This window comes from Rhipicephalus sanguineus, chromosome 1, assembly GCF_013339695.2.
Source record: "Rhipicephalus sanguineus isolate Rsan-2018 chromosome 1, BIME_Rsan_1.4, whole genome shotgun sequence".
In the NCBI taxonomy this organism is placed as follows: Eukaryota; Metazoa; Arthropoda; class Arachnida; order Ixodida; family Ixodidae; genus Rhipicephalus; species Rhipicephalus sanguineus.
This window is the reverse complement of record NC_051176.1, coordinates 20,976,667-20,999,120: the sequence shown is the minus strand read 5'-3', so window position 1 is coordinate 20,999,120 and position 22,454 is coordinate 20,976,667. Positions and strand designations below refer to the sequence as shown.

The window sequence follows — 22,454 nt, the reverse complement described above, 5'->3', positions numbered from 1 at the left end:
AATCGCTCACAACGAAGCGCTGTTGTGTGCGTTTGTATAGGCGCCGACAACTGCCTTTCCACACTAGCGCGGCGACGGTGCTGCCACCTGTAGCCCGATTTCGCGGCGAATAGGGCCAAAAACTTGTATCATTATTTATTTTCTACTGTGTTTTTGTTTGCTTTTACTTCTGTTTTGTTTACTCACTCTCCTCTGTAATGCCATTGGCCTTGACGGTATCAACAAATGAAAATGAAATGAAATAAGTTTTTTGTGGCATAGTATACAGTTCATATCTTCGCATGTTATTGTGCGAAAAGTCAAATTATCAAAACATTCCGGCTGAAAGTACGCCTTGCTCTTTTGCATGAGGTATCCTGCTGCTCTACAGTTTCTTAACGGCTTGCGCTAGCCTTGCAAATCGGCCTTGCGAATTTTGAAGGCGTCGGTACTCGTAGTTCTCAGACTTCCACCACTGGAGCAAATTTCGGACGTCTCTGTGGACTTCTGTAGAATGAACACAGCTCCTTGCTTCATTTCTCTTGTTCCCGAACGTCGTGCTACTCTTCAGTATAATCTTTAAAACTCCTCTTTGAGGGATTCTCCTTGCAAGTTTCAGCAGTGTGTGTTGCGCACGGTTCGGACTGTGCTGTCTTTTTCTCCATTAAGTATATGGTGTATGCCTTGCTAACGATGTTGTGCCGGTAGATGGTAGCGATTGGACTACGCGGGTGTAGGACTGGCCGGAGTTGGACGAAGAGATTTCGGGCTATTTTCGGGGATCGTTCCAGTTTGGTAATAAAGGCGAAAATAAGCTTCGCGATTCTTAAACACTGTATGTATATGGTTCGATGTAAGGGGATACCAAGGGGCACGGAATTCGGACGGAACTGTCTTTTTTTCAAGCCAGATATATCGTCAAGTGAATATGCTTTAACCCACACCTTGTTTAATGGAGCTATGCTATTCCTCACGTTCCAACAGTGTTGCGGCAGTATCATGTAGCTGTCGCACCATATAGCGGAACACGCGAAAGCTCAGACATTAACAATGTAGGCACACAAAGCAGGCTGTGCATGTTCATCTCACGACCACTGGGAGCCGTGACGGAGCCACGGAAAAGGAATGTGTATAGTGATTCTATATAACAGACTCCGCGCAGACCTTTCGTTCTAGCGGACAGCGGGAACTTTAAGAACGTTGCCCTGGTTTGGAGCTCTGTGATCGCTCTTCCAATGATGAGTTATAGCTCTAACTTTATTATATTACATTTAATACTGCGATTACAAAATAGCGTTTCGAGTAAAAAATAAAAGCGGTTACAATTAACAAAGCACAGAATGGTGAGATGCCAACTATATAAGCGCCTATTCTATCAAGTAGCCCCATATGTAAGAAGCAAAAGAAGTTCAGTACTTGTCCATCATAAAACTTCTCCAAATAGTTTGCCCCACATAAAAGAAAGCCTTTCTTCGAGATATATTATTTGGAATATATATGTACGCACAACGTATGTGCAACAATCCTAAGAACTGAGCGAATTCCAAGTCCGGCCCGAACCGAGCCCACCACCTCAAACCCGGGCCCGACCCTAAGCCCGTAGCTTCAGGCCCGGGCCCGGCCCGAGCCCCCCGAGAAAACTACTTTACCCGGGTTTTCGGGTAAGCCCGAGCCCGTGCAGTGCTCTATAACAGGAGCTGCCCAGGGGCTGCATCACTCCTGAATAACGCCCTTCTGCAGCTTGTCTTTGCTGCAGACATAACTGATTAGCGCAAAAAAAAACGGTATGCGCTCCGTCCTGTCTGTTGTCTCTACCTTATCCGTTGTTTTTCTGCGCTAATCAGTTATGTCTGCAGTTAATACGCACCAACTAGCCCAACTCGCGTCTCTAATCCTGTAACTTGTCGTTAACCTGTTCGGCGATCACTTTCCTTTCCGAAGGGGATACCCGATAGGGTTTTTGGCGCCTTGTTACAGTATATTTGGCCAGCCCTAGCTAGCGCGGCTAGTGTTTTTCGCTGGCATCGAGACGCTTTAACCATGGCCCCCGAAATTGCGCTCTGCGCGCAATCTCGGAGGCCATGCTTTAACTGCATCGTCGCCGAATCGTTCTCTATCGGCGCTAGTAAGTGACATGGCGCATTACTTCACTGCACCGCTCACAGACGGTGGCACCTCCGCGCCCCGCCTAGCCTTGATAACAGAGAGCACCGTGCGAGAGAGAATGTGTGACAGATCAAAATGGTTTCGACGCTCGCCTTTAAATCGAGGGTATGCGGGTTCGAATCCCGCATCGTGAAGCTTTCTTTTCGGCAAGAATTTTTCCCTTTCTCGTTCGTCATACCTTTCTTTCTCTCTGTTCGTTTCTCTCTTCCTCTGTCTGTCTCGCTATGTACTCGTTCTCAGGGTGATTACAGGCCACGTCGTGGCGGCGTGTAGCGGGACCTGCCCAAATTCCGCGGCACATGCCCGCTCATCTCATGATGGTGATAGTTTTCGGGCATGGTCACACACTGTATGGCGAGCTAAACCATCTTCGCTGTTAAAAATATCCTGACGTGCTCTATATGGCTCAGAACAATACTGCGCCAATCCGAGACGCGTATGGTCTAGCGTGGCCAGGGGATGGTGTTGGAGGGGTTGAAGCCCTGCCCCTCCACCCCCCGCTCTCGATAATTTTCAGTTTTGCATGTGGACATATGACGCAGAGTCGCACACATACACAGAGCAAACAGCGGTTACAGTGAGTGACTTTCGCTTTGTACTCTGCCATTTATATATATATATATATATATATATATATATATATATATATATATATATATTATATATATATATATATATATATATATATATATATATATGTGTGTGTGTGTGTGTGTGTGTGTGTGTGTGTGTGTGTGTGTGTGTGTGTGTGTCTTCGTTTAAGTGGTGAGTGAGAATTTGTATTTTCGAAAATAAACGGATTTATGTAAGGATTCCTCACGAATGTCTATTATCGACAAATGTGAAGGTCGCTAAACAGTCACCGCACGCGTGCTTACGTCTGTTTCCTAAAACCATGTCGCGCAACGTTGGAGCAAAGAGCAAAGTAATCATTGCCAGCAGAGCAACAGAATGCTTCCGCATTGTGCGCGGATCCCTGAGGAGACGTTTCTCCCTCGCAGTGGCTCCTGGTGTGTATGTTGCTTCTCGGAGCTCTGTTCGCGTACTGGAGAAGGCGCGGTCGGAAGTATCCTCCAGGTCCGTCCGGTCTGCCCCTCATCGGCAATTTGCTTTCTGTAAAGCGCAGCTTTTACTTTCATGACTGCATCAGCTGGGCGAAAAAATACGGCCCTGTACTGTGGTGAGTACATCTTCCCTCGAAGCACGCACCTTCCTTGCTTCTGTGAGGTCTTGTTTTGGGGATACTACCAAAAGGTTCCATAAAACGGCATGCCTGCGCTGAATACGCAACACAGTCACTGCGAGAGCTGGAAGAGCGGCTTTTCTAGAGCCCGTTATAAACTCTCCTGGGGCGACTACTAGAAGTCGCATGCAAGGTGCCCACTACGCCATAAATCATATTTTCTGTAACGCAGGGAAGCACCCACCATGCCATTATTCGTCATTCTGCGTAGAAGCGAGGTACACGTGACGCGCGCATCTGTGAGGTCATGGTAAAAAAACAGGTCACTGACCAATGTCAAAAAACAAAATGACGTTCCGGGGTCCGTACGGATCTCTTGTTCACAATGGAATGACGGCAGGGCAGCTGGTTCTTAAGTAGCGTTGAGCGCATCCTTCCCCCTCCCCCCGTGTAGGGTAGCAAACCGGGTATAACCTGGTTAACCTCCCTGCCTTTCCTTCGCTTTTATCTCTCTCTCATGAGCGCATGACGCAAAGTCTGGGAGTACACGTGGCTTAGTGTGCCAGATGATCTATTGATTGTGTTATTGTTGTCTGAATTATTAGTGATTCGAGATTGAGCCTCGTCGTCCAATTCTTCTCCGTGGCCATGATGCGCGCATCGTCCCAGCTTATCACGTGGCCCGTCTTCTCGGAATGCTCTGCGAGTGCATTTGTCACTGTGTGGCCCTTGGCGACGTCATTCTTGTGCTGCTTCAAACGCTTGCAGAAATTTCCGCTTTCGCCAGTGTACACCAATTCGCAGTCGGCGCATGGGATCTTGTAGACCACACCAGGAAAACGTTGCCGAGGGAGAGGATCCTTCACATTTAGCAAGTCACCCTTGAGCTTGCTTGCTGGCACATGCGCGATCTGGACACCACGTTTTCTGAACACGTGAGCTAGGGCTTCGCTTACACCTTGAATGTAGGGAATCGCTGCGCGCTGGCGTGTTGACGCTGTATTATCAATGGCTTGACTGTCTTGCTGCTGGTTATGCATGATGAACTTCGTTGCCTTCTTAATAAAATGTTTAGGATATCCTGAAATCTCGAAACGTCATTTTGTTTTTTGACATTGGTCAGTGACCTGTTTTTTTTTACCATGCCTTTACCTGACCAGACGGTATTCCGTCGAACTCTCGACTACAACTGTAAGGTCAGTAAAGTTGAAAGTTGGGCGATGTTGGGTAAAGTTGAAAGTTGATGTTTACGTGGGAAGCAGCGCACTTTAGCCAAGGCACGAAAAGGAACGAAGAAAGACAGGACGACCGCTACACTCGCAACTAGTGTATTTCGAAGAACACATGGTTAATATACATACATGCAGGTGTACCACGTGTGACCATGACTTTCATATTACAACGGTTTTTCAATGATTTTCCAAAACCCGCCACGGTGGTCTAGTGGTTATGGCGCTCGGCTGCTGACCCGAAGGTCGCGGGATCGAATCCCGGCCGCGGCGGCTGCATTTTCGATGGAGGCGAAAATGTCTGAGGCCCGTGTACTTAGATTTAGGTGCACGTTAAAGAACCCCAGGTGGTCGAAATTTCCGGAGCCCTCCACTACGGCGTCTCTCATAATCATATCGTGGTTTTGGGACATTAAACCCCAGATATTATTATTTCCAAAAAAGACACTTCGCTATCGCTGAGAACTACGGATGCCTGGCTGATGCAATCATCTTTTCTTTTTGTGCTATGGAAGGCCGCGATCACTTCCCTGGTCAGCTGATCCTTGTGATTGGAAAGTGTTACCGTCAGCGATTAACTATCTGTTATATTCTAATACCCATGCGATGGCCCTGTGCGGTCATAATATGAACTACGGCGTAATATCGTTCTCACTGAACCAACATTACGGGACAAACTGCGATCATGGGCATCGGCAGGGGGGGTGTGCAACAAGGCAGCACTTGTTTGCAGTACGAGAGCTGTGACAGTGATGCGATCTCCGTTGACGTCCCCGACCGCGCATTCAACAACGTGGCCTGCGTCGTGCACCGCCTCGCCCTCGATGAGGCACCACGACCTTTCACAAGCTTTATCTACATACTTGTAGATGCTGGATAACGGCACGCTTACTGAAATATCGTTAGAAACACCCAAACTAATTAGTATTGGAAGGCGGAAACAAGATAACGAGCGAGGACACTCACACATAGTTTCACTTTCTTACCAGCAATGCGGTCGGTGGAATCGGCGCACTCGTCGGACATCCGGGGAAATTCTTTGCCCTGTCGATTGGGCCGCAACTAAAATAAGTTCAAGATTACACTCGAAAACATTCGTTGCAGGCGTTAGTTGACCGTTGCGAGGCTGTTCGCTCGACAAACTTCCCGCCTGAAGCAGACGATCCGCATACAGGAGCAGCGGCTGCTGCAGCGCGGAAGAGAGCGGAGTCCCCGCTGTGACGTCACACGCGAGAGGGCGCCACTGCAAGATCTCGAGGCAAATAGGCTCTTTTTGCGGAGGAGTTTTAAGCACTTGCGTAGCTCTGTGGTATAATACTCGACTGCCATGCAGAGAGCCCGGATTCGAATCCCATTCGATCCTGCATATTAACGCGATATCGTCAAAGAGCTCGTTTCGCAGAAATTCCGGAGTCGGCGTCGGTGTCATTGGTTGTGAGCGAAAAATAAGTGTTGCCCGTGAGAGAAAAATCTAGGAAGATGCAAATGAAGTAAATAATAAAAAACTTTGGTTCGAGTGACAATCCAACTCGGGTCGTCTGCGTGGTAAGCAGGCGCTTCACCAAAGAACTACGTCATTGCTTGGAAGTGCTTCGAAAAAAAAACCACCATTGTCACGTGGTTGGGACGGTGAAAAAAGGTGCAGCAATACTGAGAAATACGGCACTCTTTATTTGGGCGAACTTGGGCGCGGAAAAGGGACACTCGAAATACAAGCGATATACGCTGTGCACTGATAGCGGCAAGAACAGTCGTCGGCCTTCGAGTAAATCTGATCGTCGGTGGAACGCGTCGTCTTTACGACATCAGTCATCGAACCTTCCAGGGTTATCGGTGGTGCTCGCGTAAGCTCTCGATTAAACTTGACTGTTCGCGTTAACAGATTGATCTCGAACAATCGCGAAGCTTCTCAAACATTGCGGCGCGGTCTCCGTCGAGCGTTGTTAACAGTCTACAATCTTTGTGGGTGAAACCAAATACATCAAAACAAAGCAATAAACACGCGTGGCAGAATGCATTTCATGTAGTGGGAGCAGTCTTTTTAACGTATTTAATATTGCGTGGCGGAAGCGTAGAATCGCGCCAGGCGTCAAAACATGTGAATCGCGCAGCGAGCGGGTGTTTTAAAGAACCACCCGTCACAAAGCGCTCAGACATATTTAATCATTATCAGCTGCAAAAGCATCAACAAAAGTAAGTAGCTGCATAGGTTCGCCTGTTGCTTAACTGTAGAAACAGCGCTAAAAGACGGGACGAACGAGGAAAGGACACAAACAACGGCGCTGTTAATCATGAACCAACCAGCCCAAATGCGTACCTTATCGCCTGTTGCCTTACGGACGCGTAGTGGGCCCTTCGCTGATTCGCAAAAATAATAATTATGGCGTAGTAGGCACTTAACAACTGTACTTGTACTAGGCATTCTAGGATAGTTTGAAACGGCCAATGATACGCGCACAGTCGTTCGTTTCCTTACGGCACGGTTGAGGCATGCATCAAGGACCCAAGGTGGACTAGCAATTGAGAAGGCGATTCGCACGGGGCCCGATTACACTATCGCGTTCTACACTTGAAGGCGAAGCTCAAGCGTCCTTCAAGTATTCCGTACTCGTGAATCGAGTTGGTACCAGTGTTGTGTACGCACCAGTCGTTCGGTTTTCGCACATATCTGCAAAGTGTACTTGAAGATCAACAACAGTGTAGCTGTTCTACCTGCTGATACAAATGCTACTAGCAGGAAGGACGATGTGCCGGGTGTTCAAAATTAAACTCTATGGCTTTCTTAAGCTTCAACACTGGGAGACACGTGAAAACCACTTTTGCAGATAAGTTATGTATCCAGGGGGACACAAAGTGAGACAATAATGATCGCTGCCAGCAGCCCAATTAACTAAAATTGAATAATGAACTTTTTAAATTAGTCCAGCAAGCGGGCATGTTTGTATTCAAAAGTTGGAGGCAGTCGCGTTTCTACGCAGTTCCGGTTGGAAGAATTATTCTAGTATGGCTGTGCCCCGAGATATCCTGCTGCAAACTTTAATTCGTTTAATGAACTTTGTTTTCCTATATTGCATTGTTTATGAACACTCCCCTCTGTAATACCTTTGGCCTTGAGGGCATCAATAAATAAATAAATAAATCGCGTTTGCACGATTACGCATGCAAGACGGTGAGCACTGGCGCAAAGCTCCTCGCCTATGCGCCGCGGCAGTTGCGTGCGGCGTTTAATCTGACAACGGGTCGAAAGCAGAGGCAAAGATGATAACGGCTACCCTTTTGCTACCGGCTGGCGATAGCAAGCAATGACTGCTCGTCACATCAGGGTGGAACATTGTGCCGATCCTCACGGTCTTGCATGCGTGATCATGCAAACCGCAATTAAACTTTGCAGCGGGATATTTCGGGGCACAGAAATGATAGAAGATTTCTTCCAAGTGGAACTGCGTAGAAACACGACTGCCTCTAACATTTCAATACAAACATGCCCGCTTGCTGCACTCATTAAAAAGTTCATTATTCAATCTTCGTTAATTTGGCGGCTGACAGCGATAATTATTGTCTCACTTTGTGTCCCCCTGGATACATAACTTATGTGCAAAGGTGGTTTTCACGTTCTTTGCAGTGCTGAATTTTAACAAAACCATAAACCTTAACTCTGAACACCCGGTATAGTGATATTTTCAGTTCTACGAGCACAGTGACACAACAAAAATGCCAAGGGTTCTTGATGCATTTCGAATGCTTAAGCGAAATAGAAAGAACAAACAAAAAAAATGTAGCCCATGTCGCCTAAACGCTGGAAACGTTCAGTATTGGAACTAGCCCCGCTATCTGCTTGGTGAAAAAACGCATCCTACGAATAGCAGACACATTTCAGCCAAATTCTACAGCCGTGCACGGCCCCCAGCGCGGAGCGCGCAGTTGCCTTTTTCACAAGTGCCCCGTCATAATACAGGGGCCATTGGATTCGGTGGGTGTCGTCAAACAACAGATTGTTGCTATTGGATGGTAGGTGAGATAAATCAAGAGCGGCTTCTCCCAAGCGCAGCACTAGCGTGCACTGGATCCACCACGGGAGGTAGCATAACGGGAGAGGGCACACTGGAATCACAGCGAGAAACAGAGCTCTGTTGTAGAACACTGGACTGCCACGCCACGCATGTACGTGCCACACAACGTATGTGTAAATCCAGAAAAAAAATGCCACGAAGTGGAAGATGGAAGCTTGCGATTAAAAAATCCACAAACAGGGGCGGGTGCACGAGCCGACGTTTCGCAAGTGGAAATGTTGGCGCGACCTCTGTTGGCGGATTTTTTCACAACGTATGTGTGGCACACAAGTTGGTGTTCCCTTCTTCATTTTACAGCGAAAGCGAGACCACAACGGCCCATTTTCGTGGCGTTGTTGCCCGCCGTGGCTGCCTGTGTCCGTAACCGCTTATCGAAGCAATGAGAATGAAAAACTAGGGTTCGAGGGGGATTTGAACCCAGGCAGTGTGCGTGGCACTCGAGAATTAAGGCGGAAGCCTTGGATGCCCCATCAAACGCGAAATTTGACCGTCGGCGTCCCACGGCGTCGGAAACGAGCGATGCAAAAATCATCACGTCATGACGCCACTATGTGACGTGACAGATCGCTAAAACTTGTGACGTCAGGATGTCGTCACTGTCACGTCACGTGACTTATTGTGACATTGTGACGTCATCAAATTACATCATAGCTTGGTCAAAGGTAGTCCGATCATGGAGGCAAGGCAAAGCCAGGTGAGATGCCTCCAATCTTGGAGGCTGTGCAAAACCACGTTAGGTGCAGAAAGCTTTCGAAGGTTGGCTGGGCCGGATCAATACATGGGAAGAAGAAAAATAAGATGGGTTGCGCCTGACGGTCGTATTAAGTAAATACATAAGGGACCCTGTCAATATTCTACGCCAGAGCGACTAGAAACTCCTTCGCAAAAAGACCGTATACAGTCGTCATGATGGGCGAAAAATCACTTTAACAGATAGCGCGGAAAAAGTGTAAAATAACATCACGCGACACTCAATGCGAATCAGTGGATAGTTGAATGTTTCCCACCGATTACCGAGCGCTCAGATTGGGCACAAAACACCAACTACAGAGAAAGAAAACGACGGGACAAGCTGGCACTTACAACTTATCAAAAGCCTGCTTGAAAGGTAATTTTTGAAAGTTAAGCATGCTTGAAAGCTAAGCTAGGCTTTCAAGCATGCTTTTGATCAGTTGTAAGGGCCAGCCTGTCCCTTCGTTGTTTTTCCCCGTGCTGCGTGTTTGCCGCTGGTTTTTACCCAATTTGTCATGTACCAACTAGCCCAGTCGTTGATGCGGTTTTCCTCTGAGCATGGCTCATACCCAATGCAGGGGATTGGCCGAGTAGAGGGTGAATTTTTCAAATAGCACAGTCCATCGATTTGGTACAAAGAGCTCAGCCATAATTATTCATCGTCATCAGCCACAGCATCAACAAAGTGCACATAATGCCTTCCAGGCGCGTAGTAGGCGCCTTGCGTCTCCACAGAACGATTAATAATTGTATATTGGATACTTCCCTTCACAAAATTATGATTTTTAAGAGAAATCGTTGCTGGTCTGGTTGGTTCATAATAGTAAAGTGCAGAGCGCAAATTAGGTACGGGACTTGCAAGTTCACACACAGCCTATGACTAGCGCTTGTCCTGTACTGTGTGTGATCTTCTAGTACCGTACCAAATTTACGCTCTGCAGTTTGATTTGTGGCGTGAAGTGTACTTCCAGCAGTCGCACCAAGAGAGTTTATAACGGATTCTTCAGGAAAGGCTCCGGCTTTCACTGTGACTGTGTTGCCTGTTCTGCGCAGGCCTCGCGTTTCTTTGAAAGCGATAGCATTTAAGAGCTCGCTTCGCAGAAATTCCGGCCTCGTTGGTTGTGAGCGATGGGAATAAAATAAATAATAAAATGTTTTGCGCCTGAGCGAGAATCGAACATAGGCCGTCTGCGTGGCAAGAAGGTGTTCTACTACAGAATGGAGGCGAAAATGTCTGAGGCCCGTGTACTTAGATTTAGGTGCACGTTAAAGAACCCCAGGTGGTCGAAATTTCCGGAGCCCTCCACTACGGCGTCTCTCATAATCATATCGTGGTTTTGGGACGTTAAACCCCAGATATTATTATTAGTGTTCTACTACAGAGTCGCGCTATTTCTTCAAAGTGCTTCCGAAAAAAGCGCTATATGAATGTCATGTAGTGGAAAGCGTCTAACGCATCTAAGATTGCATGGCAGAAGCGTAGAATCACGCCATGCGTCAAAACATGTGAATTGCGCAACGAGTGGGTGTTTTCAAGGCCCACCATATACAAAGCTATCAGACATTTCTGACCATCATCGTCAGCAAAAGCATCAACAAAGTGAAGACCTCCATAGGTTCGCGTGTTGCCTTACGGACACGTAGTGGGCCCTTCGCTGATTAGCAAAAGGAATAATTATGGCGTAGTGGGCACTTGACAACTGCACTTGCGCACGAGGCCCGATCTACTCTTGCAGGCGAAGCTCAAGCGTCCTCAAAGTTTTTTCCCCCTTTATTATATTTGCAAGGGGTCCTCGACATTGCCTCCAAAGCCCTGCCGGAAGTTAGGCACTGAGGTACCGACGCCTGCGACGTGCTCTCAAAGAACGAGGGCACACTTACGGAAAAGCAGTCTCATTTACGGCGAAAAGATCAGGCTTTCACGTATTGTGACGTCCAGAAACTAGGTACAGCTTCTATGTTTTTCCAGATGAATTCACCGCAATGCAGCGCAGCTCCAACGGGAGACGAAACCAAGCACAGAGAACGTAGTTCCCTGGGCATTTGATGATCTTTGTACCCGTACAATCCCAAGCGTGTCAGTGAACAAGAAGAAAAAGAGACCCGCAATGTGCGCAGGGAATTTGCAATAGCCAACTCGCAAGGAGCAGCCGCAGGGACACAGCACCCGCTCACACAGCAAAATTTCTGCGGTTGCTTCTTTTGGTTCAACCTCGCGATGACGTAACGTGCCAGACGCGCCATCTGTTAGTATCAATGTGTCGGTGCGTGGTGTAGTGGCTGCCTGTCACGGAAATAAATTGGCGAGTTCAATGACTGCGCAATAAAGGTAAGTTATGAGCTATGAAACGTAAGATATGAGTAAAAACAAACGTAAGTGAAGTTCAGCAGGAAAAAGTAGCAGATGCACTACGTTGTTGGTCCAGATGAAAGTCATCTAAAGTGATGTAAAGTAAAATCATTGTAAAAGTAACTCTTGACTATGGGGCACTCCGAGGCTATTTGATAGCCTAATCTTGCCATTGCTGTTTTACATATTGTGTAACGCTAACGCCTTTTCTTGTGCATGGCTTTTTTTTCACTTTTATTCAGAACGACGTAGCATTCTCGTGTTACAAAAGAATGTCCAGCCATGTTGATACTAAATTTTAAGGTACAGACTCCGTCTAGCTCCCTTACAGGCTTTTGGTCTGTGCTCTCAGAATCCCGCGTAGCTTCTTTTTATAAGCCGTTACACTGCAGATCTATTTCCATTATTTCGTATTGTAGTATCACAAACCAGCAGAGCCACACCATACTGGTGCCACAACGTACCATTCGGTCGTTATCAGTCAGCTGGCCGTTTTCTGTATGGCCAAATAGTAGCCAAATAGTGTATTGGCCTTTGCTATCTATTTTGGAGGATTAAGTTATTTATTCTTTTGAAGATTTCTCAGCGCGAAGAGCCGACAGACGAGACAAGTAGGTGACACACACAGGACCCCATGTGTATGACACACTAAACATTTTACACCTTTAAAGGAGTAAAAAGGGTGTTACTGACATTAACACACTTCTTCGCATTGTAAAACACCCCTTTTTGTTTATATACACCCTAAGAGAAGGGTGTGCGCGCAAAAAGGGTGTTAATGTCTTTCATAAGAGTGTTACTGGAAAAACTGAAGGGTTGACATCGAAGCATTAGGCTGCATCCATGCACGCGTATTAAAATGGCGTGCATTGCGCAATGTGTCTGTTGTACTGCCTTTTCTAAGGTTGTGATGTCAGTGACATTACAGAAACAAGGAATTGGTGGAGCCATTGGCACAATGTCATTTCTCGTGATATTTTATTTTCACATAGAGAAATGATGAAGCATCATTGCTTCACAGAATTTTACAAGACTCGAGAAGATGTACAAGAAAATCAGCAAACACTTTTTTCGCACAAGCTTGACATATGCCCTACGGTTTTATATTTTTCACAATATACGTCAACCGCATGAACATTCATACGAGCTACTTCCATCACATATGCATATGCAAATCTAAAGCAAGTAAGGGCAAAACTTGAATTCATTCTAAAACCTTTCTCGGTATAAAGCGGTAAGCGGGACAGGAAACTTCCCGCCGGCATGAACACTTCTTACATGTTGCGGTATGAGCACTTTTAATTACTTGTTCGCATAGGCGATAAGAGAGACAAAAAAGAATTACTTTGAACAGACGAAGATATATGCTGATATAGTACAATTGTACATGTGCACTGTATACAACATTGAGCAAGCAATTCTGTTACTGATTCTGAGCAAGCACTTCGAAAAGGAAAGCAGAGATTCGGAAGGAAAGCATGGTTACTTTAAGGGGACACGTATGAGTAACAATAATGTTAGCACCTCGCTACCAAACTAGGAAGATGAGAACACAGGCGTGCTCAGAGTTCTCCATCGGGGGGGGGGGGGGGGGGGCAAGTCTCGCCCTTCCTGTTTGTCGAGTCCGAAAGGAACGAAACATGCTGAACCATGGATGCAGAAATGAAAATGAAGCGATGGCGGGCTTCTCCCGACGGCCAGCGGGGGTAAAGGCAGCAAGTAAAGTATGTTTTGAATTCACCATCCTAGGTTGCCATTATTGACGAAGAGCATGCCAAACCTTGCGCATTAAAGATGACGTGAAAGGAGCAAATGTAAGGGGCAGAATTGGCGCAGATGACTTGGGAAAGCGGCGCACCTTTTGATGAGCGAGTTGCTAGGAAATCCGCCATGCATGTATAAAATGCCGCCTCACATGATGCGCCGATTTGGCGCAGCGCGTGCATGACCGTGCATGCTCGTAAAACTCAAGGCATGACAATAAGTGCAAGTCATATGCTGTAAACCCAGTGATGCCACAATACACGGCACGACGCACGCTCTGCCAAGGGTGAGAAAAGACGAAGGCTACGGGAGAACTACGCACGCTGTGAAATCGTATTTGAAGTGTAAGGCTGTAAGGCGCGGCGACGACAACGGAGACACAAACACACACAGAGCGCCGCTTCCAACAATGTTCATTTCGAAAAGAGCACAGTTTATATACCCACCACGCGCTGTCAAAAGTGTGTGTACTTTCCAACTGTCTTTTGTCGTCGTCGCGCCTAACATTTTAAATATGCTAAACCAACACGCCCAGTCAACCATTGTTTCATACTATGTCATCGCCTCCGAGATAGCGCACCGGCCATCTCGGAAGCCAAGACTGTGCGCTCCCTCATTTGCTTCTAGCGCACCTGGCGATGAAAAAAAGCGGCAGTATCGTGATGGCGCGTAGGATCACGTGGGGTGCTGTAAGCCGGGAAGCCGCGCTACCGCTCTGTTCTCATGGCCCGGAAAGTCTAAAGTTCCAGCGATCGCCGCAGAGGGCGAAAAAATCAACTGCGACGAGTTTCAGCTTCAAACACCGGGAGTGGATCCACTAACCTCTGCATAAGGATCGCGTGGCGGTCATCATGGAGGAAGCAAGAGGTGGATGGCAAAATCGTGGCTCTCGCAAATAATTGTGAGCTACGGCGCCCGTCTGCATAGACTTCCGGATCGAGGCGTCGTGCCGCCGAACAGGCCCAGTTGCTAGTGCCGTCGCTTTTTGTGTGTTCCATGTAGCAGTCGCGGTCCCCTTTTCTCGTAAATTACTACGTAATACTTCGGAGTGCTAGGCAGCTTAGTTAAATAACAAATGCAATCACTACGGGTTCGTTATAAAGGTGCGAGCGGTCATTTCTTCATTCAAGTGGCATGCCCCTCCGGACACAGGTATGTTGTTTCGCAGCAAAGGGTGTTTAAGCACATGTTTTGTGACCCGTAAAGATTTATTGCACATCACAGTGTCATAAAACATCCGCCCAGTCTGTTTTCGTTTTGCTAAACTCATAAATTATCTATTTACTATTGTGTTACAAAGATGTCATTGCGGGTTCGATATAATGAATGGCATACGTGAATGTTTCTTACTCTAAAAGTGAACAATTAACTTTCGCAGTTTTCCGCCTTTTATTTTGGGCCTCTGAATCTTCCTTTGCGTGAGATGTCGTTCCCTCGCGCATTCGAGCATTGTGTTTCAATGCATGCGAAATTCTGCGCACTACGCATACATTTGTCTTTCAAGTTCGACTGAAAGGCATTGGCACTTCCTGCTTGCAAGTCTCCGAATTACTAGAGACGCCGTACCATGCAACTCGTTGCTTCAAAAGCGACTTCTGTAGTTTTACGTTGCACGATATCAGTAACTGAGCGGGCGTTTTGTGCCAGTGGCATTTTACGCGCTGAGCAGCTGAGCAGAGAAGTAGGCAATGCCATGTATGCAATGCAAGTATACTGCATCGGCGTACTTGATCGGGTAGAAAACGCGTACTTTCGTCTGAAGTATTTAAGTAATTTGGAAACGTACGTATGTTGACACACGTGGGCTCGTATGTGTGAGCGGTTATATGGTAGGCACCGTTTGTGCTCGATAATAATAAAACAAGCTATTTCTTCAAACTGTTACTGCGCGTTCTAAAGCATACCCGTATATCTACACTCGCATGCTGCGCTCGAGACCCGACTCTCACCGTTCCCCGTATTTGCCCATTTCTACTTATTCCTTTGTTCTATAAACTGCGAAATATCCTGTATCCATTCGCAAAAGAATTCAAGAACATAATCGCTCGGTAACACACAATCGCTCGGAACATAATCGCTCGGCGACCGGTAACAAACGCGTCGCAGAATTGCACGTGTTTCCTCTCCGATTACACTGAACAGCATGCACCTTGAAACAGCAAAGAGCTAGGCCTTGAACCGGAAGTGCAGTAGCAGACGACACGCCCTTTTGCTATCCACCTATTCTTCTAAGGAGAGCATGGAGGAAGGAAAACTCAGGAGAAGCCCTATCGTATCCCAATGCATTGCCAAAAGTGTGGCGGAAGTGACGTCAAATTTATGGGGCAAACAAAGCGGCAGACGCCCCGCGGCGTGCTCTCCGCGCTGGTTCGCTTCTGCGCAGATTTGTAGTCGCGGCGCAAACTTGGAGCGTATTGTGCGGTTTGCATGCAGTGAAATGTTGCAACCAGACGTTTACCAGGCTGTTCGTACGTGGCAGGTCCGAGGGCTGCTTGCTGAAGCTTTTCGTGGAAAGTTTTTGTGCAACAGTACAGAAAGTACCGGTACGTGCCGTAATCTAAAACATTCAGCCCCTGCCTCATCGTATTCGAACTCACCTAGCCGTGACTTACGCGTTCTGCAGGGCGTTAGACCTTTCTTTTCCTTTCTCGTAGCTCGATTTCCAGATCTATTGGACAATTAGAGGTTCTTTGCTCGCATATACGCAGTGAGCGTAGTAGCTATTCGGCACAACGCCAACGTAGTAGTTGACGTAACTTCACGTCGAAAAGGGGACACCACTGTGTTGTATACGCGATCGTGCACGTAAAGTTTGTAATTCCAGTGCGCACACAACTACAAGCACGCAGCGAGCGCACACGGCACAAAACATACGTCACGTAGGCCGATAACAACAACAAAAGTTTATTGCCCTTCTGTATGAAAGACAGAGCCTCTAAAACGCGATACGATGCCTTCGGCGCATGTTATGTACGGCGCGTCAGACGCCAAAAACAAAAGTTCACGTGTGTTGCGATAGACACAATGAGTAAGGAGCAACAGAGCGCACATACGAGAACTTCGCATGCAAATGCCATGCATTAGTGATCAGCAATGAAGCGAACGTATACGTACACATGAAAAGTGAAGCTTAGAATAACAGAGAGCTGAGCTAGTTGGTAAGTATTCATTCTAAAAAGACAGGGCGTGCAAACACGGACACAAGAAAGAAGTCAGGACACCACAAACGCCGACTAACAACTGAAGAGAAGCACAACGGCTGAAAAGAAAGAAGGCACGAAAACTTATCTGCGCATGCCCATGCAACAGGCGAACCTATCAATCCGGCACGCGTGGCGGTCTACGTGGAAGAAAACTGTTAAGGCATTTGATTTCATGTTTACGCAAGTTAATCGACGGTTGGCTCACGCATGCACTACCACTATTCTCGATATGCCAAGCTTCAATCATCAGGCGCGTTTCTTCATTTCTATGCCGGTACAATACTGCGCATTCATCAAATTTTGGCGTGCATTTACAATCTCGACAATGTAAAGATAGATTAGAAGGTGAGCCTCCTGTTAGCGACCTCTTATGTTCCAACAATCTCTGGTTGATGCATCTGCCCGTCTGTCCTACGTAGAAGCGGCCGCAGCTGAAAGGGATCTTATACACCACACTCGTACGGCAATCAGTGAATTTTTTGGTGTGTTTTATGAAACAAATATCGGTCAGCTTCTTGTCTTTTACTCCCTCATTCTTCCTCTGCACAGCGGCACAAATCTTACCTAGCTTATTGGCAGCCGTGAAAACAACATTAACGCCGTATCTGCTTCCTACTTTCTTTAGCCTGTGAGATACGCGATGAATGTACGGTATACCTACCACACGTTTCTTCCTATCGCTTTCTGCAACCATGCTCGGACTTAACACAATAGACTTCTTTAAACGTTCAGCGACCGTGGCCACTGCATCACGAGGATACCCTGCATCTAAAAGACGTGTAACCTGTGCGTTAAAGCTATCACTCATTTTGTGCTCACACGACTTGGTGAGGGCTGACTTAAGGCAAGACATGGCGATGCCGTTTTTTACAACTTTCGAGTGCTTTGACGGAAAATTTAACAGCGGTTTCGAAGATCTAGGAGAATACTGCCAACACACGTGGTTCTTCTGGAACGTTAAGAAAATGTCTAGAAATTGTATTCCATTATACTGAGGCACCTCTTTAGTAAAGCGCAGCCCTCCTCCATTTAATTCAAAAATTTCGCTCACGGAAGTTACCACCTTTTCAAAGTCCTCACCACTACAAAAAATCAAGTAGTCGTCCACATAACGAAAAACCTTAATAACCGAATTACCTAAGGCGCCTTCCAAAAGATTGTCTATCTTGCTAAGGTATAAATCACTAAGAACCGGAGCAACTTTAGAACCAATACATATCCCTGATTTCTGCACATAAACGCCTTCCTTCCAACCTACCAGCGTCGACTTTAAATACATGGAAAGGATTTCTAGAAATGCCCCGGTAGAAACACCACATTTTTCGGTGAAAACCGTCTGGTGCTCTTGTTCGTTAATACATTCATTAACACATTTTAACAAGTCCTCATGCGGCAAAGAATAATACAGGTCCTCAATATCCATACTAAAGGCCTTACAACAGCCGGGGTTCTCCTCTGAGAGGAACTGAACTAGCGCCTGAGAATTACGCATACGAAAAGGGTCTGAAAAACTCAAAGACGTTAAGCAGTTCTGCAAATAACTAGATACAGCGACTTGCCAGGTGCCTTGCTCGGAAACGATTGCTCGAAATGGAACCTCGTTCCTATGTGTTTTGGCTGAAAAAAAAAACAATTATAAAGTAAGTGATTTGGCCTTCTTGACATTACAAGTGGTGTTTCTACCGGGGCATTTCTAGAAATCCTTTCCATGTATTTAAAGTCGACGCTGGTAGGTTGGAAGGAAGGCGTTTATGTGCAGATATCAGGGATATGTATTGGTTCTAAAGTTGCTCCGGTTCTTAGTGATTTATACCTTAGCAAGATAGACTATCTTTTGGAAGGCGCCTTAGGTAATTCGGTTATTAAGGTTTTTCGTTATGTGGACGATTACTTGATTTTTTGTAGTGGTGAGGACTTTGAAAAGGTGGTAACTTCCGTGAGCGAAATTTTTGAATTAAATGGAGGAGGGCTGCGCTTTACTAAAGAGGTGCCTCAGTATAATGGAATACAATTTCTAGACATTTTCTTAACGTTCCAGAAGAACCACGTGTGTTGGCAGTATTCTCCTAGATCTTCGAAACCGCTGTTAAATTTTTCGTCAAAGCACTCGAAAGTTGTAAAAAACGGCATCGCCATGTCTTGCCTTAAGTCTGTCTTTTTAGAATGCATGAAAAGTGACACCCGGCACTTTCCCCGGCACCGGGATTGCCGGGCATGGCGTAGCTTTCCTAAGAACACACAAAAGGAGCAGCACGCATGAATCAGCTGCGCCGCTCGCACAGCAAAAAAAAAAAACACTGGAAAAGTTTTGCGACACGCTCGATGCGCGCGTGCGCTTGCAAGCGACGCGACGGAAATCGCGAAATGTTTAGCTGCTCCTTCGCTAGGAGGCGATGCAAATGTTTGCGATGTGGAGGCTTCACGAATGTGACGTCAGGGCCTCTCCTTAGTATTCCTGGTATTCCTTCCTCCATTAAGGAATACCAAGGAGAGGTCGTTTGCAAGCGCATGCGCACATCAAGCAAGTCGCGAAACTTTTGCAGTCATTTTTTTTTCGCCGTGCAAGCGGCGCAGTTGATTCACGCGTGGTGCTCCTTCTGTGTGTTCTTTAGGAAAGCTATGCAATGGCCAGCTGTTGCGTATACCATGCGCAGGTCGCATGCGCTGCGGAAAGCTCCGGGTGTCACTTTTCATGTGTACGTATACGTTCGCTTCATTGCTGATCACTAATGCATGGTATTTGCATGCCAATATCTCGGATATGCGCTCTGTTGCTTTTGTTTTTGGCGTCTGACTCGCCGTACATAACATGCGCCGAAGGCATCATATCGCCTTTTTAGAGGCTGTGTCGTTCATACGGAAGCGCGATAAACTTTTGTTGTTATCGGATTACGTATTGTGCGGCGTGCGCTCACTGCGTGCAAGTAGTTGTGTACGCACTGGAATTACAAACTTACAAAAAACAAACAATACAGCGGTCTCCTCTTTTCGACGTGAAGTTACGTCAACTACAAGTTTGGCGTTGTGCCGAATAGCTACTACGCTCACTGCATATATGCGAGCAAAGAATCGCTAATTGGCCAATAGATCTAGAAATCAAGCTACGAGAAAGGAAAAGAAAGGCCTAACGCCCTGCAGAACGCGTAAGTCACGGCTAGGTGAGTTCGAATACGATGAGGCAGGGGCTGAATATTTTTGATAACGGCACGTACCGATACTTTCTCTACTCTTGCAAAAAAACTCTCCACGAAGAGCTTCAGCAAGCAGCGCTCGGGCCTGCCACGTACGAACAGCCTGGTAAAGGTCTGGTTGCAACATCTGACTGCATGCAAACCGCACAAAACGCTCTAAGCGTACACCTAAGTGTACACTTAGAGCGTATTGTAAGTGTACACCTCTAAGTGTGCACAGCACAGGAGAGCATTAGCTAATAATGCTTACTCACACATAAGGCGGCATTGTTCGGAGTGTGGCTGCTCCCCGCTGTTCTCTGAGACTGAAATACTTTCCAGTCACAGCGATCAGGTGACCAGGGAAGTGATCGAGGCCTTCCACATCGCAAAAAGAAAAGATTAACTGCATTAGCCAAGCATGGATAACTTTGAGCGATTGCGAAGTGTGCTTTTTAGAAAATATGATATAGCTTGAACGTCATTGTAGCACGTGGTACACCGTCTTGTTGTATAATAACCATGTTTTTCTGCGAAATAAACTAGTTGACAGTGCAGCGGTGTCCCTTTCGTTCCTTTTGTGCCTGTCGTCGTGCGCTGCTTCATATATAATCAGGGACTACAAATCTGCGCAGAAGCGAACCAGCCTGGAGAGCATGCCGCGGAGCGTCTGCCGTTGATGTGCCCCGTACGGATTTGTTTGCCCCATAAATTTGACGTCACTTCCGCTGCACTATTCTCAATGCATTGGGATATGATAGGGCCTCACCTGATTTTTCCTTCCTCCATGGCGGTCGTTATGGTGGCAGCCATAGAGTTTCCTACACTTACCTAGAGGGAAAAGTGGCGCTGCGAGCTGTTGGACGCATGAGAATGCCGGGATATGTGAGCTTCGGACTTGACTCAGATTCGTATCCGTCACATAGAGCCCAGAAACCTCGAAGACGCGTCTGGCTTCAACGCGTTCCTTGCGTCGAAATGGTTGATTTCTTACTGAAGGAGCACGTAGTGAGCTATTTGTTTTTTATTATTGCAGAAAAACAAGTTTTATTTAACATTGGTAACTTCTGTGTCGATGTATAGTTTTACGAAGCGTAAAAAGTAACCAACGGCCGCTAAACTTGGCAGGCAGACGACAAAGGCAGCGTTCTCTCTGCCACTGTTCGTCGTCTGTTTCTTTCTTTCGCCGTTTGGTTATGCCATCAAGGTGAGTGGACGTTTATCTTAAAATATAATACGCGTAAATAACATCCGCTTATAAAAGTTTTGTTTTAGAGAAGCTTTATTTGCGCAGTCGTATCCGCTTTCGAGTCGGAGCCTCGCACAACACCAGCCAACACAAGCCTCGCAGGCACATATACCGTCATTCCCAGCGCTCCAACGGCGGCCCTTAAGAAATTCGCATAGACGGTGGCGCCAGATTTCCCTCTAGGTATTTTTGTAAGAAACTCTATGGGTGGCAGCCATTCGCGCTATTGCACTTTTTTTGTAGGGGCGCCCTCGTCAGGGCCAAACTTCGAATAAAAATATTCTTGAAATAACGGAGTTTAGTTGTTTGCATACCGTTACACTTCAATACGTCAAATTGCTGTGTATACGAAGTGGCCTTGCCTTGCCAGGTACCGCGTCATCAATCTTTTGTAATAGTTTTTTGCACCAGCTGACTCGTAGTTGTCAACAGCCTATTGACATCATTATCTTCATTTCAAAATATACGGCGGCAGAGGCGGCGCAACGGCAGGTAACGGTTCGCGGTTCATTCGGATGGGTCTCGCGCTGTTTCGTTTCGCTGTAAATGTTTCGAGCCACTGCCGGCCGACACATTCGCTTTCGTTCTGTTTGTTTTGACTCGTTAAAGTGCTTTCGCGAAGTGCATTCATCTGACTTCGGGGGAACGAATGTATCGTTGAAGCTTTCACCGGATGACACTCATTTCAAGCCCGAGAATATATGGACCGGTGAGTAAAAACCCATTGCTTCAGTTTTTTACCAATGACTTTGTGTGGGTGTCACATGGAAGCGACGCACTGCAATATTCAATTTTTCAACATATCATACTCTGTCGATGAGAAAGCGTGTCTTCCTTGCGGTGTGGCTTCACGTGGGAGCGAGTTGCTGAGTTTATCGTTTGGTAACATAAATCATGCCGCTACAATAAAAAAAACGCAACATCACCAACGCCTCGCATGTATCTTCGTAACTAGCCCATATATCAGTGCAAAAACCGTACGAGTTATGGCTTGCCGCAGTCCCATTTCAGAAGCAAGGTTAAGAAGTCTCATTTCTCCTCTCCTCAGTTTAGGTTATTTTTACTTAACATTAAGTGCAACAAAAGCTTCAAATAATTATGAGTGTACTTTCACTTTAGTGTAATAAAGAAACCATCACTATAATGGGAAATATTCTTGTTTTTTTTCTGTGATAGCCTCCTTGCCTGACAAGGAAACAGCTGTGTGCAATGGGCGAGGCACCTGTTACATGACACGCCTTGTAAAGAAGCTAGCGCGAGTGATACAACATGCATTATGAGGTACAGTCGCGCTCAATATGTCTTGCAACACGGGAGCGCGTGGCCTCACGAGTAAGAAGACTGCGCATGACTTCTACT

General features: G+C 46.6%; 1 protein-coding gene across 1 annotated transcript in view; it reads left to right on the top strand.

The window, feature by feature from the left end:
- The first annotated feature begins 3,040 nt into the window (after window positions 1-3,040).
- LOC125756746 (cytochrome P450 2G1-like) overlaps window positions 3,041-22,454 on the top strand; it is a 145,246-nt gene continuing 125,832 nt past the window's right edge. Inside the window, exons 1-2 of the mRNA XM_049411729.1 lie at window positions 3,041-3,070; window positions 3,147-3,325. Of these exons, the coding sequence (XP_049267686.1) occupies window positions 3,041-3,070; window positions 3,147-3,325 (209 nt within the window). The remainder of the gene's footprint in view (window positions 3,071-3,146; window positions 3,326-22,454) is intronic.